Below are 17,557 nucleotides of genomic sequence, written 5' to 3' on the forward strand. Positions count from 1 at the left end.
CCAAGCTTGTGCAGTGGCTGTGTTGGTGGTATCTCCTTCCTCTGTGGTGCTTCTCTCTGGTTTGAAGGGTTGGCCAGTTCCTGTCAGTAGGTCTGAATTTATTTCATGTTTTAGTGATGTTGTCTGGGCAGCCGTGTGAAGGGGAAACTTTGTTATGACATGTAATGTATAATGTGTATCATGTATATTAGAGGATATAATGACACAGCATATCCTATCATGTATATTGGAGGATATAATGACACAGCGTATCCTATCATGTATATTGGAGGATGTAATGACACAGCATATCCTATCATGTATATTAGAGGATATAATGACACAGCATATCCTATCATGTATATTAGAGGATATAATGGCACAGCATATCCTATCATGTATATTAGAGGATATAATGACACAGCGTGGGATATGCATATCCCGGGTTGTGCCTCTCCCCGGGCACCCGTTGCTCTCTGAGGTTATCTGCTCGTTAGAAAATAGACATTACTGAACTTACTGTGTGCTCAGTGTTAGCTTCTAACCTCTTTGTGTTTGGAGCCCCCTCAACAACCCTGGGGGAGGCGGTGGTCATACTGTGTGCATGAGAAAGCAATGCTCAGGAGCTTGGGGAAGCTGTGTACGGTTACAGAACTGGAACATTTGCAGCCAGTGTCCTGGTCCTAAGCTCCTGCCTGGCAGCATGCTGCTTGAAACAGTAGTATGTCTTTAGGATTTTAAACTTGAAACAGCAGTATGTATGTCTTTAGGGTTTTAAACTTGCAGTGGAAAGAACCAACTGGTTTTCTTTCTCTTTTTGGTAGGTGATCGTTGCCACCAATGTGGCAGAGACTTCTATCACAATCAGTGGCATTGTGTATGTGATTGACTGTGGCTTTATGAAGCTTCGAGCCTACAACCCTAGGACAGCTATTGAATGCTTGGTAGTGGTACCAGTGTCTCAGGCATCAGCCAATCAGCGGGCAGGCCGTGGTGGGCGCAACCGCTCGGGGAAATGTTACCGCCTTTATACAGGTATGTACAGTGTTTCTTAACTACTTTGGATTTTCTTAGAGTAGCCTGGGCTTTGGATCCCAGGGCAGGCAGAACTCACCATCAAATCCAACTCCCCCCAGGAATGCTGGGCCTTGTGTCAGACCCCTGAGCACAGACTCATACACCTAGCACTGTCTGTCTGTGTGCCTGCCTGCCTGCCTGCCTTTCTCCCCCACCCCACACCCCCTCAGCTTAATGTGCTGTCTTCTTATGCCTCCTGAGCCCAAAGGCTCCTCCTGTCAGGTCCCCGTTTGCCTTTGCTGGGTTCTCCTGAGACTCCCTCACAGACAGCAAGTACTTGGCTCAGTTCTATATCACAAGGCGCTAGTTCTGAGGGCACACAGTGAAATTCTGGTAGACAGCCCTGGCCTTTAACGAGCTTTCCTTTCAGCCTGCTGACACTGGTAGCCATGGGTACCAGGATGTTCCAGAGCTGCCGTTTCTGTGTCTTTCACTGGGAGTGGAGCTGAGACATACACCACCCCCATTACCCCCACATCCACCTCCGTGGAGCACACCTTCCTGCCTTCTTACTGTGCAGACGGAATTTCCAGGTCATTAGTTCCCTCCTGTGTCCGGTATCCACTTACTCTGTCTTTTGCATCCTCATTTACGCTGTTTCTCTTTGGCCCTAGGGATTAGTGGTGCTGGATATAGGTGTGTGGGTAGACTTGAGACACACAGGGGAGCCTTTAATTCTCTGAGGTATTGCAGAGTTGTAGGTATAGTAATTGTGTGTTTAACTTTTAAAGGAATTGTTTACTTTTGAGGCAGGATTTCTGTGTGGAGCCCAGGCTGGCCTTAGCCTCAGAGACCTCCCTACCTTTGCTTCACAAGGTCTGGGGTTTAAAGACGTGCACCACCATTCTCAACGACACTTTCAGTTTTAGGTAATTTTACTTTGCGTGTTCTGCCTGCACGTATGTCTGTGCACCACATGTGTGCCTAGTGCTGAGGTGGTTGGAAGAGGGTTACAAATCCTGGAGTAGGATTACAGGTGACTCTTACCCGGCATGTGGGTGCTGGGAACTGAACCTGGTCCTCGGCATGTGCTCTTAACCATTGAGTTATCTCCCCAGCTCCAACTCAGATGATGGCATGGGCATCAGCATTTCCTATGTCAGAGAAGTCACGTGACAGGCTGTGGACAGAAGCTAGGCAAGTGGATTTGGGTGGAAGGTCACGAGCCTTTGCTCTGGCTGCTTTAGCATGGGTGTGGCTGGGAAGGGCCAGGAACTTTCCAGACTTTTCCTTAGCTCCTCTGCTCTCACTTGACTCTACCTGATTCTCAGCTGTACTCCATTCTTAGACATGTGGTCTGCTTCCAACTTCTCCATTCATACCTCTCGTGCCTTGGGCTTGTCTGTCTTTGCATCTTCTTAGTGGGGCCAGCCTCTCAGCTACTGACTTGTTTCTGCCTTGGCCAGTGGTGTGCCTGGGGCGTGTGGTTGTCCTGGTAACAGTACTGTAACCACAGAGATCCTCCTGATGCTCTTGGCAGCTCATGTGTAGCTTTTCCCCAGTGTCTGCTCTCCTCCTTCCTGAGCCTCCCATGATCCATGACAGGGGCATCTGTCCCTGTTGGGCCTGTTTTCTGGTCTTGATCCAGGTTCTTCCTACCTCAAGGTCTCCAGGGACATTGCCTGCAGCTTCTGCCCCTCTTGACCTATGCCTGGGACCCAGGGGGCCGTTGCAGCTTCCATGTGTCATGACATTTTTGTCGCTCAGCATCTTCTCAGTGGGGCCAGCCTTTCAGCTACTGACTTGTTTCTGCCTTGGTCAGTGGTGTGCTGGTAACAGTAGCCACAGTGTTCCTAAAGCTAAAGAACTTCCTTTCCTGCTGTTGTTTGCCATCTAGAACCTTCCAGCCAGACCCATGCATTTGGCAGTTTATGTTACAGACCAGAATATCGGCTGGCTGTTTGCTCAGGAAAACCTTTCTAAAGTTCTTATTGATTGATAGCCGTGTTTTTTCAGGAGACTTTGCTGAACTTCATTTTCCTCTCTAGTTAACTGAAGCCTTCTGGTCTAAATGGAGGCTGCGTGATGCTTGTTTAGGGAGGATGTGCATCTGTGCTGTGTTCACCTACGTGGAAGGCTTTGGCACGTGTACATAGGCTTTCTGAATAGACACAGAAAGTGATTTCAGAAAAGCCTTCCTGTCTCCCCAACCTTTGATCTGGCTTTCATAAAGTCCTCCCCCCTACCTCTCCTTTCCCCTCCTCCCCCGTCTCTGTGCCTTGGGTGCTTCTCCTGTTTGAAGTCACCTTTTGTTCCTGTGGGACACGCAAGTACAGGATTCTGGGTGTGACTCCGCATTGGCTCCTTGATTTAAAAACTAGGTTTGTATGAATTTTGCTCTTTGTGATTAGATCCTTCGTCAGATGCTAGGGCACTTTTAGTGATTTGGTTTTCATTGTTCTTTGCTTATTTGTGCTGTTCTCGCTTCCTTGAAGCACTCTGTCCTATGCAGAGTGACCAGTGATTGGGCCCGGCAGTAATGACCCAAATGCTTGCCACTTTCATTTTGTGTTTTGCTGGCAAAAGCATTTGAAAAGCAGCTTTTGGAAGTAAAGGAATGTGCTTTTGTAGAGGGGTATTGTTCAACTCTGTATTTTTGAAGTAGAATGGTCCTTCCTAAATGTAAAAATAACTTGGTTCCAGAATCCCAGAGCTCTTGTTCAAGTTAGAGAAGGAGGACTCTCCTGTCGTACAGGTGCATTTGAGTGTCACATTTAATCCGTTTCTGATTTCTTATATCCTTAGAGGAAGCCTTTGAACAGTTACCTCAGTCCACCGTCCCTGAGATGCAGCGCAGTAATTTGGCCCCTGTCATCCTGCAGCTGAAAGCCCTAGGGATCGACAATGTCCTCAGGTTCCACTTCATGTCTGTAAGTCCTGCTTCTGGCTGAGGAGCTCATGTGGGTATGGGGGAAGGGCACTGGTCAGGCATGCCGTCTTTCTTCTCACGCATGCCACTTGGTCCTATCCAGGGTGTGGGGCAAATTGGCATCCATGTGAGCCAGAATTATTCTTCCTTTGTAGCTCCTGTCCTTTCTCCTTGGGGAGAGGCAGGTCAGTGGGTAGCTACAGCGCAGCTTGTCCCGTGCTCAGAGAGACAAGGAAGGTGGGGAGTCAGGACATAGTCTGTGACTGGGCCTGGCTGTAGAGTTCCAAGACTGAGAGAGCTCAAGGCTTGGGAGGAACCCTGTGTACCACGGCATCCGTGATGATTTCCTCAGGCAGGTTATAGGAGTGGAGTCATTGGCCTTCTGTAGGCTCGGCTCTCTAGGCTCCCCTAGGCTCCCCTCAGTAGCATGGGAGGCCTGGCCTGGCTGCTCCTGGTACACCCATCGTGCTCTCGCACATGCTCAGATGCAGTGGCGGGCGAGTGGGGAAGGTGCTATAGCTATTATTTACCTGTCAAGTCGTAAAGTATGACTTCACTGTAGAGTCGTGTTGTTGGCAGAGATACATAGCTGTGTATATGTCATCTGCCCTCTTAGATCAAAGCTTTGTAGTCTGACAGTAGGGTGGGATTGTGTAGTGATCCCAAGTACTTACCCCAGAGCTCCTGTGAGTACAGACACAGAACAGGACCGTGTGCCCACAGGAACCCAGACACTAGTGTGGTGCTTAGCTGTCCCATTACTTTCCCACAGCAGATCTCCAGCTCTGTAAGCTCGCCCTGAGCCTGTGCCTACCTTGCTTCTCCGAAGAACAAAGTGGCTGGCTACCCTGTGGGTAGCCAATCAGTTGTAGGTCCCACAGGGTAAAGTCTATAAAGTCACTCACCAAGTCTTTTAAAGATTTGACTTTGTTCTTTGGTAAACAGCAACTAAAAGCAAGGACCTAGTTAGCCTCTGACCCTGCCATCCAGTGCTCCGAAACCTTCTTCAGGCTTTCATCTGTGAGGTCCAGTTAAGTCACGCTGATGCTTAAAGTGTGTTTGCTTCTCTGCAGATTCGGAGGCAAGGCAGTTCAGTCTGCAAAGGCACGATCGTGTCAGCTGGCTAACTAGGAAGAGCCCCTTGAAGGGTCTCCTGATGTCTGACACCCGTGTGCTCAGTGAGGCTTTGGAGGGAAGGAAAGCGGTGTCAGTGCCCCATCACAGTGCATAGCATGAGCCTGCTGCCCTTGCAGCATCAGTGTTGTCTGTAGTTTTAGTAATTTCAACATGTTGCACTAGAAGTCGGTCCTTCCTCTGCCTGTGCTGAGCTGTAGTGTCTGCAGCTCCAAGTACAGGGGAGGCTGAGGGCAGCTTAGGGAAGTGAAGGGGTAGTTAAAGTAGAGGCTGTCTCTGCTGATGGAGGAGAGGAGATGGGGTAGGCACATTTCAAAGCACAGAGACTGGGGCGTGGGAGTATGATAGCGTGAGAGTAAACCAGCGTGGTCACGTGTTCTATTCCTTGTCAAAGAAACTAATCTGGGAGGCCTTTGATGTGTTCCACAGCCCCCGCCGGCACAGTCGATGGTTCAAGCCTTGGAGCTGCTCTATGCTCTTGGAGGTAAGCCTGGTTATCGTGTGTTCACCTGTGTGATGATGGGGAACTGGACTTGAATTAGTGCTCTTAGTCTTTAAGGATGGGGTTGGTCCTCCCCATGTGTATAATAAACTCTTTGGTGACATTTACTCTATTGAAATAGAAATTAGACAAAAGTAACTCGTGACCCATCTTGGGATTTTATTGCTGTGAAGAAACACCATCCCCATGGCAACTCCTTTAAAGGAAAACGTTTAATTGGGTCTGGCTTAGAGTTCCGAGGTTTTGCCCATTATCATCGTGGTGGGGAGCGTGGTGGCAGGCAGGCATGTGCTGGCCAGGCAGCTGAGAGCTCTACATCTGGATCCACAGGCAGCAGGAAGAGAGTGAGCCTAGCTTGAGCATCTGTAACCTCGCAGTCCACCCCAGAGGGACACACTAACAAGGCCACACCTACTCAGCAAGGCCACGCCTCCCAATAGTACCACTCTCCGTAGGCCTAGGGGGCCATTTTCATTCACCAGCGCATGGCCAATATGATAATTTACAAAGTGGCAGACACTGTGGATGGTCACCACTAGGGCCACACTTCCCAGAGGCACCCAGAGACTGGCAGGTCTCTATACAGCCCAGTTCCTGTCCTCACACCCCTTTCCCTCTTCTAGCCACACCCTGAAATCCCCTTCATTTTCTCCTTGAGGTCCCCGTGGGAATGGGGCAGGTAGCAGCCGTACTGTTGGGCAAGGCACTCGGTGCTGTGCAGGAGGCCCTGTTGGTGCGTTTGAAAACACAGTATGTGTCTTAAGTAGAGAACATGGTGTCAACTCAGGAGGTACCATGTCTTTTATGAGTGGTGACCTCTCGGGCTGTTCTGTGAGTACTGAGATTGTCAGTAACTTCTAGTGGAGGTTTTATCCTGAGATTTTATCTTGAGTATTTTAAAAAGAGCTTTATTGAGGCATACATTCTATACCATAGAGTTCACTCCTTTACAGCTTTCTGCTCACGGGCTTCTGTTGTCATGGGGCTGTGCTGTCTTTAGTATAATCCAATTTCATCTATTTTCATCATTCTAAAAAGAAGTGTCTCTCTCGGTGCTCATGCTCCATTCCTGTCCTCGTTGGTCCTAGGCAACCGCTAACCTGCTGATTCTGGCTTTGCCTGGTTGTCGTCTTACTTAGAAGTGGGATCTTAGGCTGTCTCTGGTGGACTGCGTCTTTCTCTTAGCTCTCTCTACGGTCACTCACGTATCACTTGTATCAGTGGAGCATTTATTTTTCCTGCTGAGTCATCCCCGCGTGCGGACATGCGACCTAGTGATTTTTTCCTATCATTACATAGTGGGTGTTGTGAATTGTTTCTTTTTTGCTAGTACAAATGATGCTGCTATGACATCAGCATGTGGGTTTGGTGATAGCCCTCCCACCCCTCCAACTTTCTCTACATTTGATATTGTCTGTCTTTTAAGCACAGCTGACCTAGTGCATATGAAATGGTGTCTGGTGGTTTTGAATTGTGTGTCTGTGATGACTTATGATATTGAGAGCCTTTCTGCTTGTTTACAGTTAGTGTCTCTAGACTCTCTGTATATATGGATGGGAATTTCTTCTAGGACTCCTTTCAGATACCAGAAATCTAGGGATGTTCACGCATGTGTGAGATGGCATAGCATGTGCACATAGCCCACACATCTTTCCATATACTTTAAACTGTCCTTAGGTTTACTTGGAGGTCACAGTTTCCACCTTGTTGCTTTTCTTCTGCCTCTTGTGTTTGAGTCTTCATGTCTAAGGACTTACACTATGTGGGGCTGGGGTCCTAGCTCAGTGGGAGGGTGTGTGCTTGGCGTCTGTGTGCTTGGCGTGTCCGAGACCTTGAGTGCAGCCCTGACATCCCATGCACCAGCAACAGCCAGACAAGCAAAGAGAACAGCATTGCAGACTTCTTACATCTGACTCACAGGCTTTATTCCGAGTTTTAGCTCTTGTACTTAAGTCGGGTGTGTGTGTGTGTGTGTGTGTGTGTGTGTGTGTGTGTGTGTGTGTAGGGAGGGAGAGAGAGGGCAGGAGGGAACCATTTTCATTTATTATATTTACATTTCTTTCTCTGTGAAGGAATCATCACTTGTGACTGTAAAAGCTGTCCACCGAATGAGAGAGGTCTTAAGTTTGGGACAAACCTCAGTCTGTAGTGTGTCTTGTTAGAGTTTGGTCCCCAGCTCTCAGCCTATGACAGTGCTGTATGAACTGAGGAGCAGGGAATGCTATTTTGTGTCATCTGTCCTCTGCAGTGGTTCTGAAAGCCACACAGCAGGCAGACTCTGTCCTCACTGGTATCAACATTCTGGAGGCTGTCGGGGAAGCCCTGGTTTAAAAAGACAGTTGTATTGGAAAAGAAAGGACATACCTTTTCTGGCTCACCCCAAGCTTTTGGACATTTGATTGGTTAAACTATCATCTGTGTCTTGGGGTTCCTGGGAATCTTGTGTCTGATAGTGGTAGTTGGTAAAGAGACCTGAGGGAAAGGTGGAGGTGGTGGGGGAAGTGGTGGAAAGATGGTGTAGTCTGTCTACTTCAAGGGGGAGAGGGTCAGGGTCAGGGTCAGAGTTCAGATTCTGGGTGTCCAGCCCAGTGATTGCTCATATGGTGTGAGGATTCTAGACTTTTGAGGCACTGTCTTTGAATATTTGGCCTGTCAGATCCTAACTAAGGAGTAAGATCCAGAAGGTGAGGAAGCGGGCCCGGTTGTGGGAACTGAGGAGAGCAGTGGGAAGTCACAGTGACAGCTGCTCGAGGCTGCTTCGTCTGTGCGTCCAGCTGTCAGACCCCACAGAGGGTGGACTCTGTGGAGCATCCTGTGGAGGGGAGACAGGGAGCGGGAGGAAGGGCAGGCTGCTGCCTGTGTCAAAGTCCTTAAATAGAGCTCCTTAAAAGCAGCATCTTAAAACTGGAGTTCAGCTCGGTGATCAATCGATTCCTCTCTTCACATGCGGCCCTGGTGTCAGGCTACTCTTAGGGAGCAGTGAGTCGTCTCTTCTCCGGCTACTGCTGATCTGCAGCACGGTGGTGCCTGCCTCCTGACTTCTTCTTTCTGCTGACAGGTCTGGACAAAGACTGTCGCCTAACCGAGCCGCTTGGCATGAGAATTGCAGAGTTTCCTCTGAACCCCATGTTTGCCAAGATGCTGCTGGAGTCAGGTGGGTGGAGCCTGGCAGCTCCTTTTGACTCTATGTTGGTTTCTCTGAATTCTGTACACCAGGGAAGAGGGACCAATCATGGTTTAAGAGTGGCAGCAGCAGTGAAGGGCTTATTTTTACCTAATGATGAGACGTGTGTGTTTGTAAGACGCAGTGCGGTGTTTGATACCTGTGCAGTGGAAAGCTTCAGTCAGGGTAATTAGCGCATCTCGTAATTGCAGACTTCCGTGTAGCAATGGGAACTGCACACCGTACAGTGGTTGCCATAGGTCAGACCACTACAGCGCACTCCCAATGTTTTCCTTGTGTATGCTATAAAATAAGGTCCAATTTTATAGTTCTTTTCTTCAAATCTCTCATATATAAGTACTTACGGTGCCATGGATGACCACACATGTCTCTACTGAGGATTCCTCCCTGCAGTGCTAAGGTTGAGGGCTCGTGCTGCTGCTGCTGTCTCTTGAGAACAGACTCTGTCTGGGAGATGCCCTTCTCTCCTGTTGGTTCATTGTCTGTTTGCAAACAGGCCTTTCGTGTTCTAGGGAACTTCGGCTGCTCTCAGGAGATCCTGAGTATTGCCGCCATGATGCAGATCCAGAATGTCTTCGTGTTCCCCTCCAACCAGAAGTCTCAGGCGGTGAGTCCAGCTTCTCCCCGAGCCCTTCACACTGTTCTCTTGCACATTCTTGTCAGAACTCGGTTAGAGACCGCTGACGACAGTTGTATAAAGCAGTCCCGCCTGCACTTGATGAGTATGGAAATATTTCACAAGAATGGTTGAATACCTTCCGTACACTGGAGGCAGATGTGGCGTGCCACCACGTGGCTGTTGTTCTGAAGTTACTGCCCGTGTCTTTCCATATGTTTGTGTCTGTATCTCCTCAACCCCAGGGAGCACACGGCATTATTCAGGAACTTCTCCATAGAAAGAAGGGTTCAAGGGTGGTGTCTGAAGGGGGCGGTGAACAGCATTTGGTTGGTTGTGGGACATGGGAGGTCAGCTGTCAGCCCTCCTGCAGTGTACCAGGTCCTGCAGAGCACAAGAGCATCATGGGTGTCGACTTCTGAATGGAACTTTATTCCTCACAGACTCGAGTGCATCGGAAGTTTGCTGTGGAGGAGGGTGACCATCTCACCATGCTCAATGTGTATGAAGCGTTTATCAAAGTAAGCACAGCCACACTCGGGACCCTCCACACACCCACTCTGATGACCTCGGAGCAAGGTCAGAGGGCAGCTCACACACACCTGGCCAGGAGACCCCTCTGCTTTCCAGTTAGGTAGATCACCAGCCCCCACTGCAGAGTCCAGTCTTGGGTTGCTAGAGAGGCTAAGGGGTGTTTCCTCTTCTCAAGTGGCTGACAGCCCAGCCTCCCAGTGCCCCATGCTACTGTGGTGGAAGGAAGGGCAGTATTAGAATGGGAAGTTCTGCTGGCACGGCTGAGAACCACTGCTGTGTGGGCCTCAGAGTCATCCCAGGTTCCCTGAGAAAATGGTCGCTGAGGCTTGCGTGCTCCTTCCTGGTAGCCACTCTGTGGGACTGAGAGCAATTCATAGAACTTAAGATGCCCATGTAAAAGAGACAGTGATATAAAACTTTTAGAAATAATATAACAAGAAGGGAATACGATTTCATATTATTCAGCCATATTTTCAGTAATTTAACACATTTTAAAAGAGAGACGAGACGAGCAAGGTTTTGTTCTACCAGAGATCTGGGGATGATTAGTCAGTAAATGAGATACAGACCCAGTCAGAGTCAGTTAAAACCCAGGATGCAGACATGCTCCGCCACCAAGGCGAGCCTCACACAGAGGGTGCGCCTGCAGATCTGCACTGTGCTGGTCTCTGGTTTCCTTGTGGAAAAATCCTGTGATGTGAGTTACATTTTAAAACTGTTATTTAAACATTTAATTTAAAACATTTAATTGATAACATATTTAAAAATGTTATTTGAAAAACTTTCTTCCATGGCTTAAAATGTACTTTTAGAGGTACATTGCTCTGCAACAATTTAAAACAAGACTATAATCATTGGACTTAAGAAAATAAAAAGTTAAGCATCGTTGGCAGAAAAAAATCCTAGTTTGAGTGCAGATCGGGATTTGAAAGTGGTTTCTGCATATGTCCTATTGCTTCCATAGTTCAGTAAGATGAGAGGGAAAGTTAACAGACTGACCAAGGGCCACAGAGGCAGGTCTGACTTGCCGTGGTGTATTAGATCGTCTCTGCTTACCCCTTTGTTCCTGCTTGGTGGTGTGGAGAGGGGCTGTGGAGCAACAGGGAGATTGCGTGGTTGCTGCCATCTGCTGTAGAGATAGGGGTTGGGCAGGTCTCATCACACCAGAAGGGGGGAAGAGAAAGGATTTGTGTTGATGGTACTGCTTTGCTGTGTCTGTGTCTGACATGGCCGATGTCTCCTCTGTGTGGCCTTTCTGCAGCACAACAAGAGCTCGCAGTGGTGTCAGGAGCATTTCCTGAATTACAAGGGTCTTGTCAGAGCCGCCACTGTGAGAGACCAGTTGAAAAAGCTCCTCGTCAAGTTCCAGGTGCCCAAGATGTCCAGCGAAGGTGGGTGTGACCTGCCCTGCCTGTGGCTTCCTGGCTCTGTTCTGTCCAGTTGCATTCTCAAGGTCTTACGTTGGGCTGCCTAGAGGCCATGTGCCTGCAGCCAGTTTCACACTCTGAGCTGCATATACCCATTCAGTGGTGAGTATAGGGCTGGTGTCTTTCTGGATAGATCCGTCTTTATTTCTGTGAGCTGTCACTCCTTCCAGACTTCTAAAGCTCATGGAAATGCTTAAAAATTGTTAGCTTCCATATCACTGCACACATAACTAATGTGATGATGTCATTATAATGATGTCGTGTCCTAGACCTCAAACTTATGTAGCTGAGGATGACCTTAAACTTGTGATCCTCCTGCTTCTGCATACGGAGTTGGGTCTTTTCTTCTGCCGTGTACTGAACTCGGGTCCTAAGGCTTGCCTGTAAATACTTGCTGAACCATCTTGACAGCCCTGAAAAATTACTTTTAAGTGGAGTCCACAGTAGGTTGTACCATATCAAGGTCACTGCATCCTTTCTTTATCTTCCTTTGTTTGAGGTAGGGTTGATGGTAGCCTTAGTTTACAGAGGAACCAGGGGCTTCTGGAAGGAGTCACGTGACCTTCAGGATGATATAGCTTTAGCCAGCATGGCCAGAGACCATGAAGGCCTAGAGCCTTCTAGGAAGTGGCACCCTGGGTTCATTCATCACTCTTGAAGCCTGCTGTCCCACAGCACCTGTTGACATTGCTGACAGCAACTGCTAGGCTGGGCAGTGTTCTCAGTGTGTCATGCGTTCATTTGCATCCTGCTCAGCATTCTGGGAGATGTGTGCTACGTTTACCTCATGGATGGAAGGAAAATAGTGAGTAGGCTAAAGGTAGCCTGTGTAGTCAGCATCCAGGAAGTTCTGTTTCATTTTGCTTTTATACTAAGAACAAGCGATTGAAAAATGGCAAAAACTTGATGCTCTCAGGGTTCATGGAGACAGGTAGACTGTGAAGTTAGGCCGGAGGGCCTTTTAGAAGTGATTTGTAGACACTTTGGTAACCAGGGATGACAGTGACAAGTAGCAGATGTAAGTGCAGGGAAGGGGAATCAGCAGGGCTTGCCCAGGATGCCATGTTAGTGTCACGGGCAGAAACAGGACCTTAGAAGGGCTGCCAGCCGGAGAGCATCTACCTCGAGTCCTGTCAGATAATGGCAGTCTCACATCTGCTTCTGCGTGCCTTCACCTGCCATTCTCACTGCCCAGGAAAGGGCTATGCTGGATTAAAAGTCTTCCTAATAAGAGGAATGGAGCGCTAAGGAATGAGATGTTAGGAAGCTGAGTTTTGAGGGTCACACACTACTGTAATAAAGAGTTTTCACCCTTTATGAAGTGACCCCTGAGAAGAAAGCGTGTTTATGGGATTCTGACCAGCTGGAGAGAGGCTGCATCTGGGTGGGTGTGGGCAGAATGCAGGCTTGAGGCTTAGCAGCTCTGCTGGGAACAGTAATGATAGACAGCCAAGCAATTACCTGCAACTTGAAATGTAGCTCCGAGGCTAGAGAGAGTAGCGAGATGTATTTTCAGAAGTTACGTAATTAAAAACTAAGTGTATTTTTAAATGACTTTATTGAGCCCATTTGGCAGGTGAACAAAGGAATAGAATATAAAATTCTCCCAGAAGAAATAAAAACACACAATTAGTAATTAAATTTATAGAAAATAAAAGAATGTAGCCCCCCTCTTTGGCCAAAGTTTGCTGGGAAGAATTGAGTAAAGTGATTTTTTATATATTGTTGAGGATCCTGTAAGGATACCATGTTTGCCCTTGTACTGCACTTCACCAGAGCTAAGATGGGGCTCCATGGTCATTTTATGTATCACTGAGAAGAGAATGGCTGTCACTGTCATTGTGTCTTGACCTGAGTGAGTTAAAGTGGCTCAGGATTGGTGAAATAGGGGGCATTTTCAGCCATTAAAGCATAATTGTCCCCTGCATGTTAATTTAAAATTCATCTCATGGCTATGAGTTAGTGAATGGAGATGCTTTATTCATGAAAGACGTGTTTACTCTAACAATAGGAATGTCAGTTAAAAAGGAACAGGATGTTTGGAAGCGGTGGAGAATTGCAGACTAGCTGACAACCAGAGACAGGGCAGTGTGCTTTCATAGTGTTTGTCTTAGGGGAAGAAGGCATTTCTACAGTGCTCTGACCTCAGGGCGCCGTGTGTTCAGAGGTGGTTTCTGGTGGGTGGGGGAGGGGAAGGGAGCTGGGCCTGGAGCCTGCACATCACAGCCCAGGCCTCTGCAACTGGAGCATGGGGCCAGTGCGGGTCTCACCAGGCGTCTATTGCTGCCTCGTGTAGGTGATCCGGACCCGGTCCTGAGGTGTATCGTGTCGGGGTTCTTTGCAAATGCAGCACGGTTTCACTCCACCGGAGCATATAGGTAAGGAGACTCTGAGGTGACTTGGTGACAGGGACAGGAAGCTGCTGTGCAGAGATGGAAACCAAGCAGCTTTCAACCTGCATCATGTGTCCTTCCAAAAGGAGTAAGGCTGGCTGTCCGGCTCTCAGCGGTTTCCTTACTCTCTGGGAGTCTTACTACTCAGGGCTTCTGTACACAGTGATGGTGTGACAGTGACAGATCTGCATTGCAGTGTGGGAGTGGCCATTAACTGACGTTTGGGGAAAAGCCACATTGCCCAATGGGCTGTTCTTCGTCCTCTCCTCCATTTCTGTAGGATGTCAACAGTAGTTTTTACTGTAAAAGTTACAGCACACTTTCAGCTGCTTTTCCCCAGGCTAAATATCCTGGTTCTTGGAATTGTTACTTCAAGTTTGTTTTTCTGTCCCTGTGGCTTATTGTGGTCTTGTAACTTCTGTACCTGTTTAAGGTGTAGCTGTCCTTTCAGCCATTTCTCAGGGTGGAGCCCAGGCCCGACACCAGCCAGACAAGTGGTCTACCACTAGACTTCACCCTACCTGTGCTAAGTTTTCTTTTCCTTCCTGAGCTCTTCCTTCTCACTATGGCCGGCCCGGAACTTGTGGTCCCCCTGCCTCAGTCCCCCCACCCTCAGGAGTTGAGATTGCAAGTTTGTGCCACCGAGACGAGCCACCTTTTTGTCTTTAGCAGGGGAACAATTTAAAGGCTTTCTTCTCTCTCCCTTTTGGATTTCTTCCATGCATTATTTTGCTGCTAGCTTCCTCCCCTAACAAAAATGTTATTACTTGTTATTGAGGCCAGCTCCGAGATTCCTTTTTCTAGGTACTACCTAATCTACTGAACATTAAGGAAAAGTGTGTGTGTGAGTGTGTGTGTGTGTGTACAAATGTTTTGCTTGCGTGCATGTTTGTGTATCACATGTGTACTTGGTGTTCATAGAGCCAGAGAGTGTCAAATCCCCTGTGAGCCACCGTTTGGGTGCTGGGAATTAAACTCTGGTCTCTTGGAAGATAAGCCAGTGCTCTTCATCTCTGAGCCATCTCTCCATCCCCCATTGAGCTTTTTAATTTTGGTAGCCATATCTGCCCCATCTTCTGGTGTGGGACTTTGAACTTAGCAGCATAGCCTTTGGCCTCTCTGTGGTGTGCACTGTTACTCCAGACCATGTGCTCCCATGATGCTCCTGCCCATTTCAGAAGCCCCGCTCCCACATTCAGGTCTGCAGGAGGTGAGGGTCCCTCTGGGAAGGTTGCGCTCCTCCCTAGTGACGCTCCCTCTCATCATTTTGATTGCCCCTCTTTCTGGACAAGTGTCAACTATTTCTGTGTGGCTGACCTACAGTTATTTCATGGGCATCCTCAACAAAAGCTGATTCCAGGTTAGTCATTCCTTTGGATTTTCAGATAGTGGAACCCCAAATGCTATCTTAGGGACACCAGTGCTTGCCTGATACACAGAGCCCCATGTGAAATGACCATGTGCACTCAGTAAGTGACATTCTAGTCTGCTAACATGCATGATCTGTTCGTATAAGTGTGTTTACTTTGTCACTTTTGAATCAGATCGAACCAAATCTAATTTGGAATTAGAGTATTCTACAGGAACTGTCCTGTGTGACCTTGCTAGGCTCGGTCTTAGCTCCTTAGGGGCCTTAGTGTTTAGTGTCTAACTTTTGGTGGTAGGGAAGACTGTTTAAACTCAGTTTCTGTTGTGACAGAATTATTTTGAAAGGGAACTACAGAAAATTATTTTGAAAAGGGATCTATAGAAGACAGACAGAAACATAAATGTGGATGGAGCATGCTCTTCCTGTGCGGTCTAAGTGTCCACATTTGCTCCCCTCCCACACTGAGGATTAAGTCCAGGGCCTTGCACATGCAACGCAAGCCCTGTGCGGCTGAGCTAGCCTCACACCTTATTTTAGTAGGAGACAGGTCTTGCTACGTTGCCCCAAGTTACCCCTAACCTGAACCTGAAATAGCTGACATTTCATCTGTGTCCCTCTGTGCTGGCTCTCTTCCTTGTTTTGCATGATTTACCCTTGGCTTCTAAGGTGGTAGTGGGGGTAGAGGTGTGTCTAGAACACTGGTTCTCAGCCTGTGGGTCGAGACCCCTTTAGGGATCAAACAACCCTTTTACAGGGGTCACAGATCAGATATCCTGCATATCAGATGTTTACATTATGATTCATAACAGCAGCAGAATTACAATTATGAGGTAGCAACAAAAGTAATCTTATGGTTGGGGTCACCGTACCATGAGCAGCTGTGTTAAAGGGTTGCAGGATTAGGACGGTTGGGAACCACTGCTCTCGAGAATAGTGTCTTGTCCATGTAAAATTCACTCTACATACATTTGGGGGAGGGTGTTATATTACACATTTGTGGAAAAATACTTAAATGTGCATAGCATTACAAGTTCTTACAGTAAGTGCATACAATGTGCTTCACACAGAATTCTTGTGTCTCACAAGGACTATCCGTGATGACCACGAGCTGCACATCCACCCTGCCTCAGTCCTCTATGCAGAGAAGCCACCCCGCTGGTAAGCCCCTCCTCACACTGAGCTTGGCCCTGCTCATCTCTGGACCCCCAAGCCTGGCCCAGGCCTGTGCACAGGTTCTTCCTTTGCTGTGTTGACTTTGGTGTGCTGGGCTGCCAGGGTCTGCCCTCTCGTCAGGGGTCCCCTCAAGGTAGACAGTCCTCTGTGCTGATAAAGCATCATTTAAGAAATCTCCCTAAGCCAGGGGGTGGTCACCTCCTCACTCCCCTTCCCAACAGCGTGCTTGGGGGGTGACAGAGGCACTGTGGGGTAGGGGCAACTTGGGCAAAGTTTGTCTCTTGCTAAAGTCAAAGGTGTACAAGGAGCAGCAGAGGTGCTCGCTGTCACCAGACTGAAGGCCTACTGCAGCAGGGGCGGCTTAGAGATGACTCAGGGCCCCGCTGTAGTCTTAACAGGCAGAGGAGTCTTGCAACAGAAGCTTTTCAAAAGGGCTGTGGTACTTCAGTGTGCACTGCTGTGGGTTGGCACTGAAGTGCCGGGAAGCCAGGCTGGCTTCATGGAGAATCTAACTCTTGCTTTGGACCTGGTGACTGGCATTTTTGGGCAGGACTGAAAGATATCCACACCTAGGAAACAGGGTGGCATAGCCGTGGCAACATGAAGGAGGCACCTGTCTTGGGGACTGGGAATGGCTGACAGTGGGTGACAGTGGGTGACTCCATCTGCAGTGCTGGCTGGGAAGGCAGGACAAGTGCAGCAGCAGGAGACAGCATGGATTTTTTATGGTGTTTTCACAAGTCGTCCACAGTTATTCCTTCCCAGGTCGATGCTAATTTCAGCTTATAGTTTGTGTTTGTTTCCTATATCCAATTTATTTATATTGTATTTTACAAAAGTAAGGATTGAGAAAGGATTAGAAAATTTAAAGACAGCAACACTTGGCTCTTCAGGAGCTGAAAGAACAGCACCCTGGGAAGAGACAGGGGTTTGTGGTGAGCCGTGGGAAGGACAGCCTGCGAGGACACGTGTCAGGACCTTGTACCCTGCTCTGCAGGTGACAACAGCACCCGGAACCATGCTGGAAATGCAGGCTCTTGGGTCCACACAGCCCTCCGCAGTGGGAACCAGGGTGAGGTGGGGGCGGGGCTGTTTGAACAAGAACGGGCAGTGTTTCTGATGGACTGCAGCCGACCAAGCTGCAGCCGGGTGATCTAAAGCTTCTCAGGTGTTGTGTGACGGTGTCCTGGCTTTATAACTGTTTCTCTGCTGCCTGGAAGAAGTCCAGGAGGGGGCCAGACTTCAGTGTGTGCCCCTTTCCCTCTCTCCAACCCCACTCCCATCTCCTCTCCTCTCCACA

At 48.5% G+C, this 17,557-nt stretch overlaps 1 protein-coding gene across 1 annotated transcript in view; it reads left to right on the forward strand.

Moving 5' to 3' along the window:
• Positions 1–17,557, forward strand: part of Dhx35 (DEAH-box helicase 35) — a 63,321-nt gene that overhangs the window by 39,503 nt on the left and 6,261 nt on the right. The window contains exons 12-20 of the mRNA XM_032904662.1: positions 804–1,014; positions 3,802–3,926; positions 5,489–5,543; positions 8,620–8,715; positions 9,258–9,352; positions 9,805–9,882; positions 11,157–11,286; positions 13,619–13,700; positions 16,171–16,242. Of these exons, the coding sequence (XP_032760553.1) occupies positions 804–1,014; positions 3,802–3,926; positions 5,489–5,543; positions 8,620–8,715; positions 9,258–9,352; positions 9,805–9,882; positions 11,157–11,286; positions 13,619–13,700; positions 16,171–16,242 (944 nt within the window). The remainder of the gene's footprint in view (positions 1–803; positions 1,015–3,801; positions 3,927–5,488; positions 5,544–8,619; positions 8,716–9,257; positions 9,353–9,804; positions 9,883–11,156; positions 11,287–13,618; positions 13,701–16,170; positions 16,243–17,557) is intronic.

Source organism: Rattus rattus, chromosome 5 (assembly GCF_011064425.1).
Source record: "Rattus rattus isolate New Zealand chromosome 5, Rrattus_CSIRO_v1, whole genome shotgun sequence".
NCBI lineage: Eukaryota > Metazoa > Chordata > Mammalia > Rodentia > Muridae > Rattus > Rattus rattus.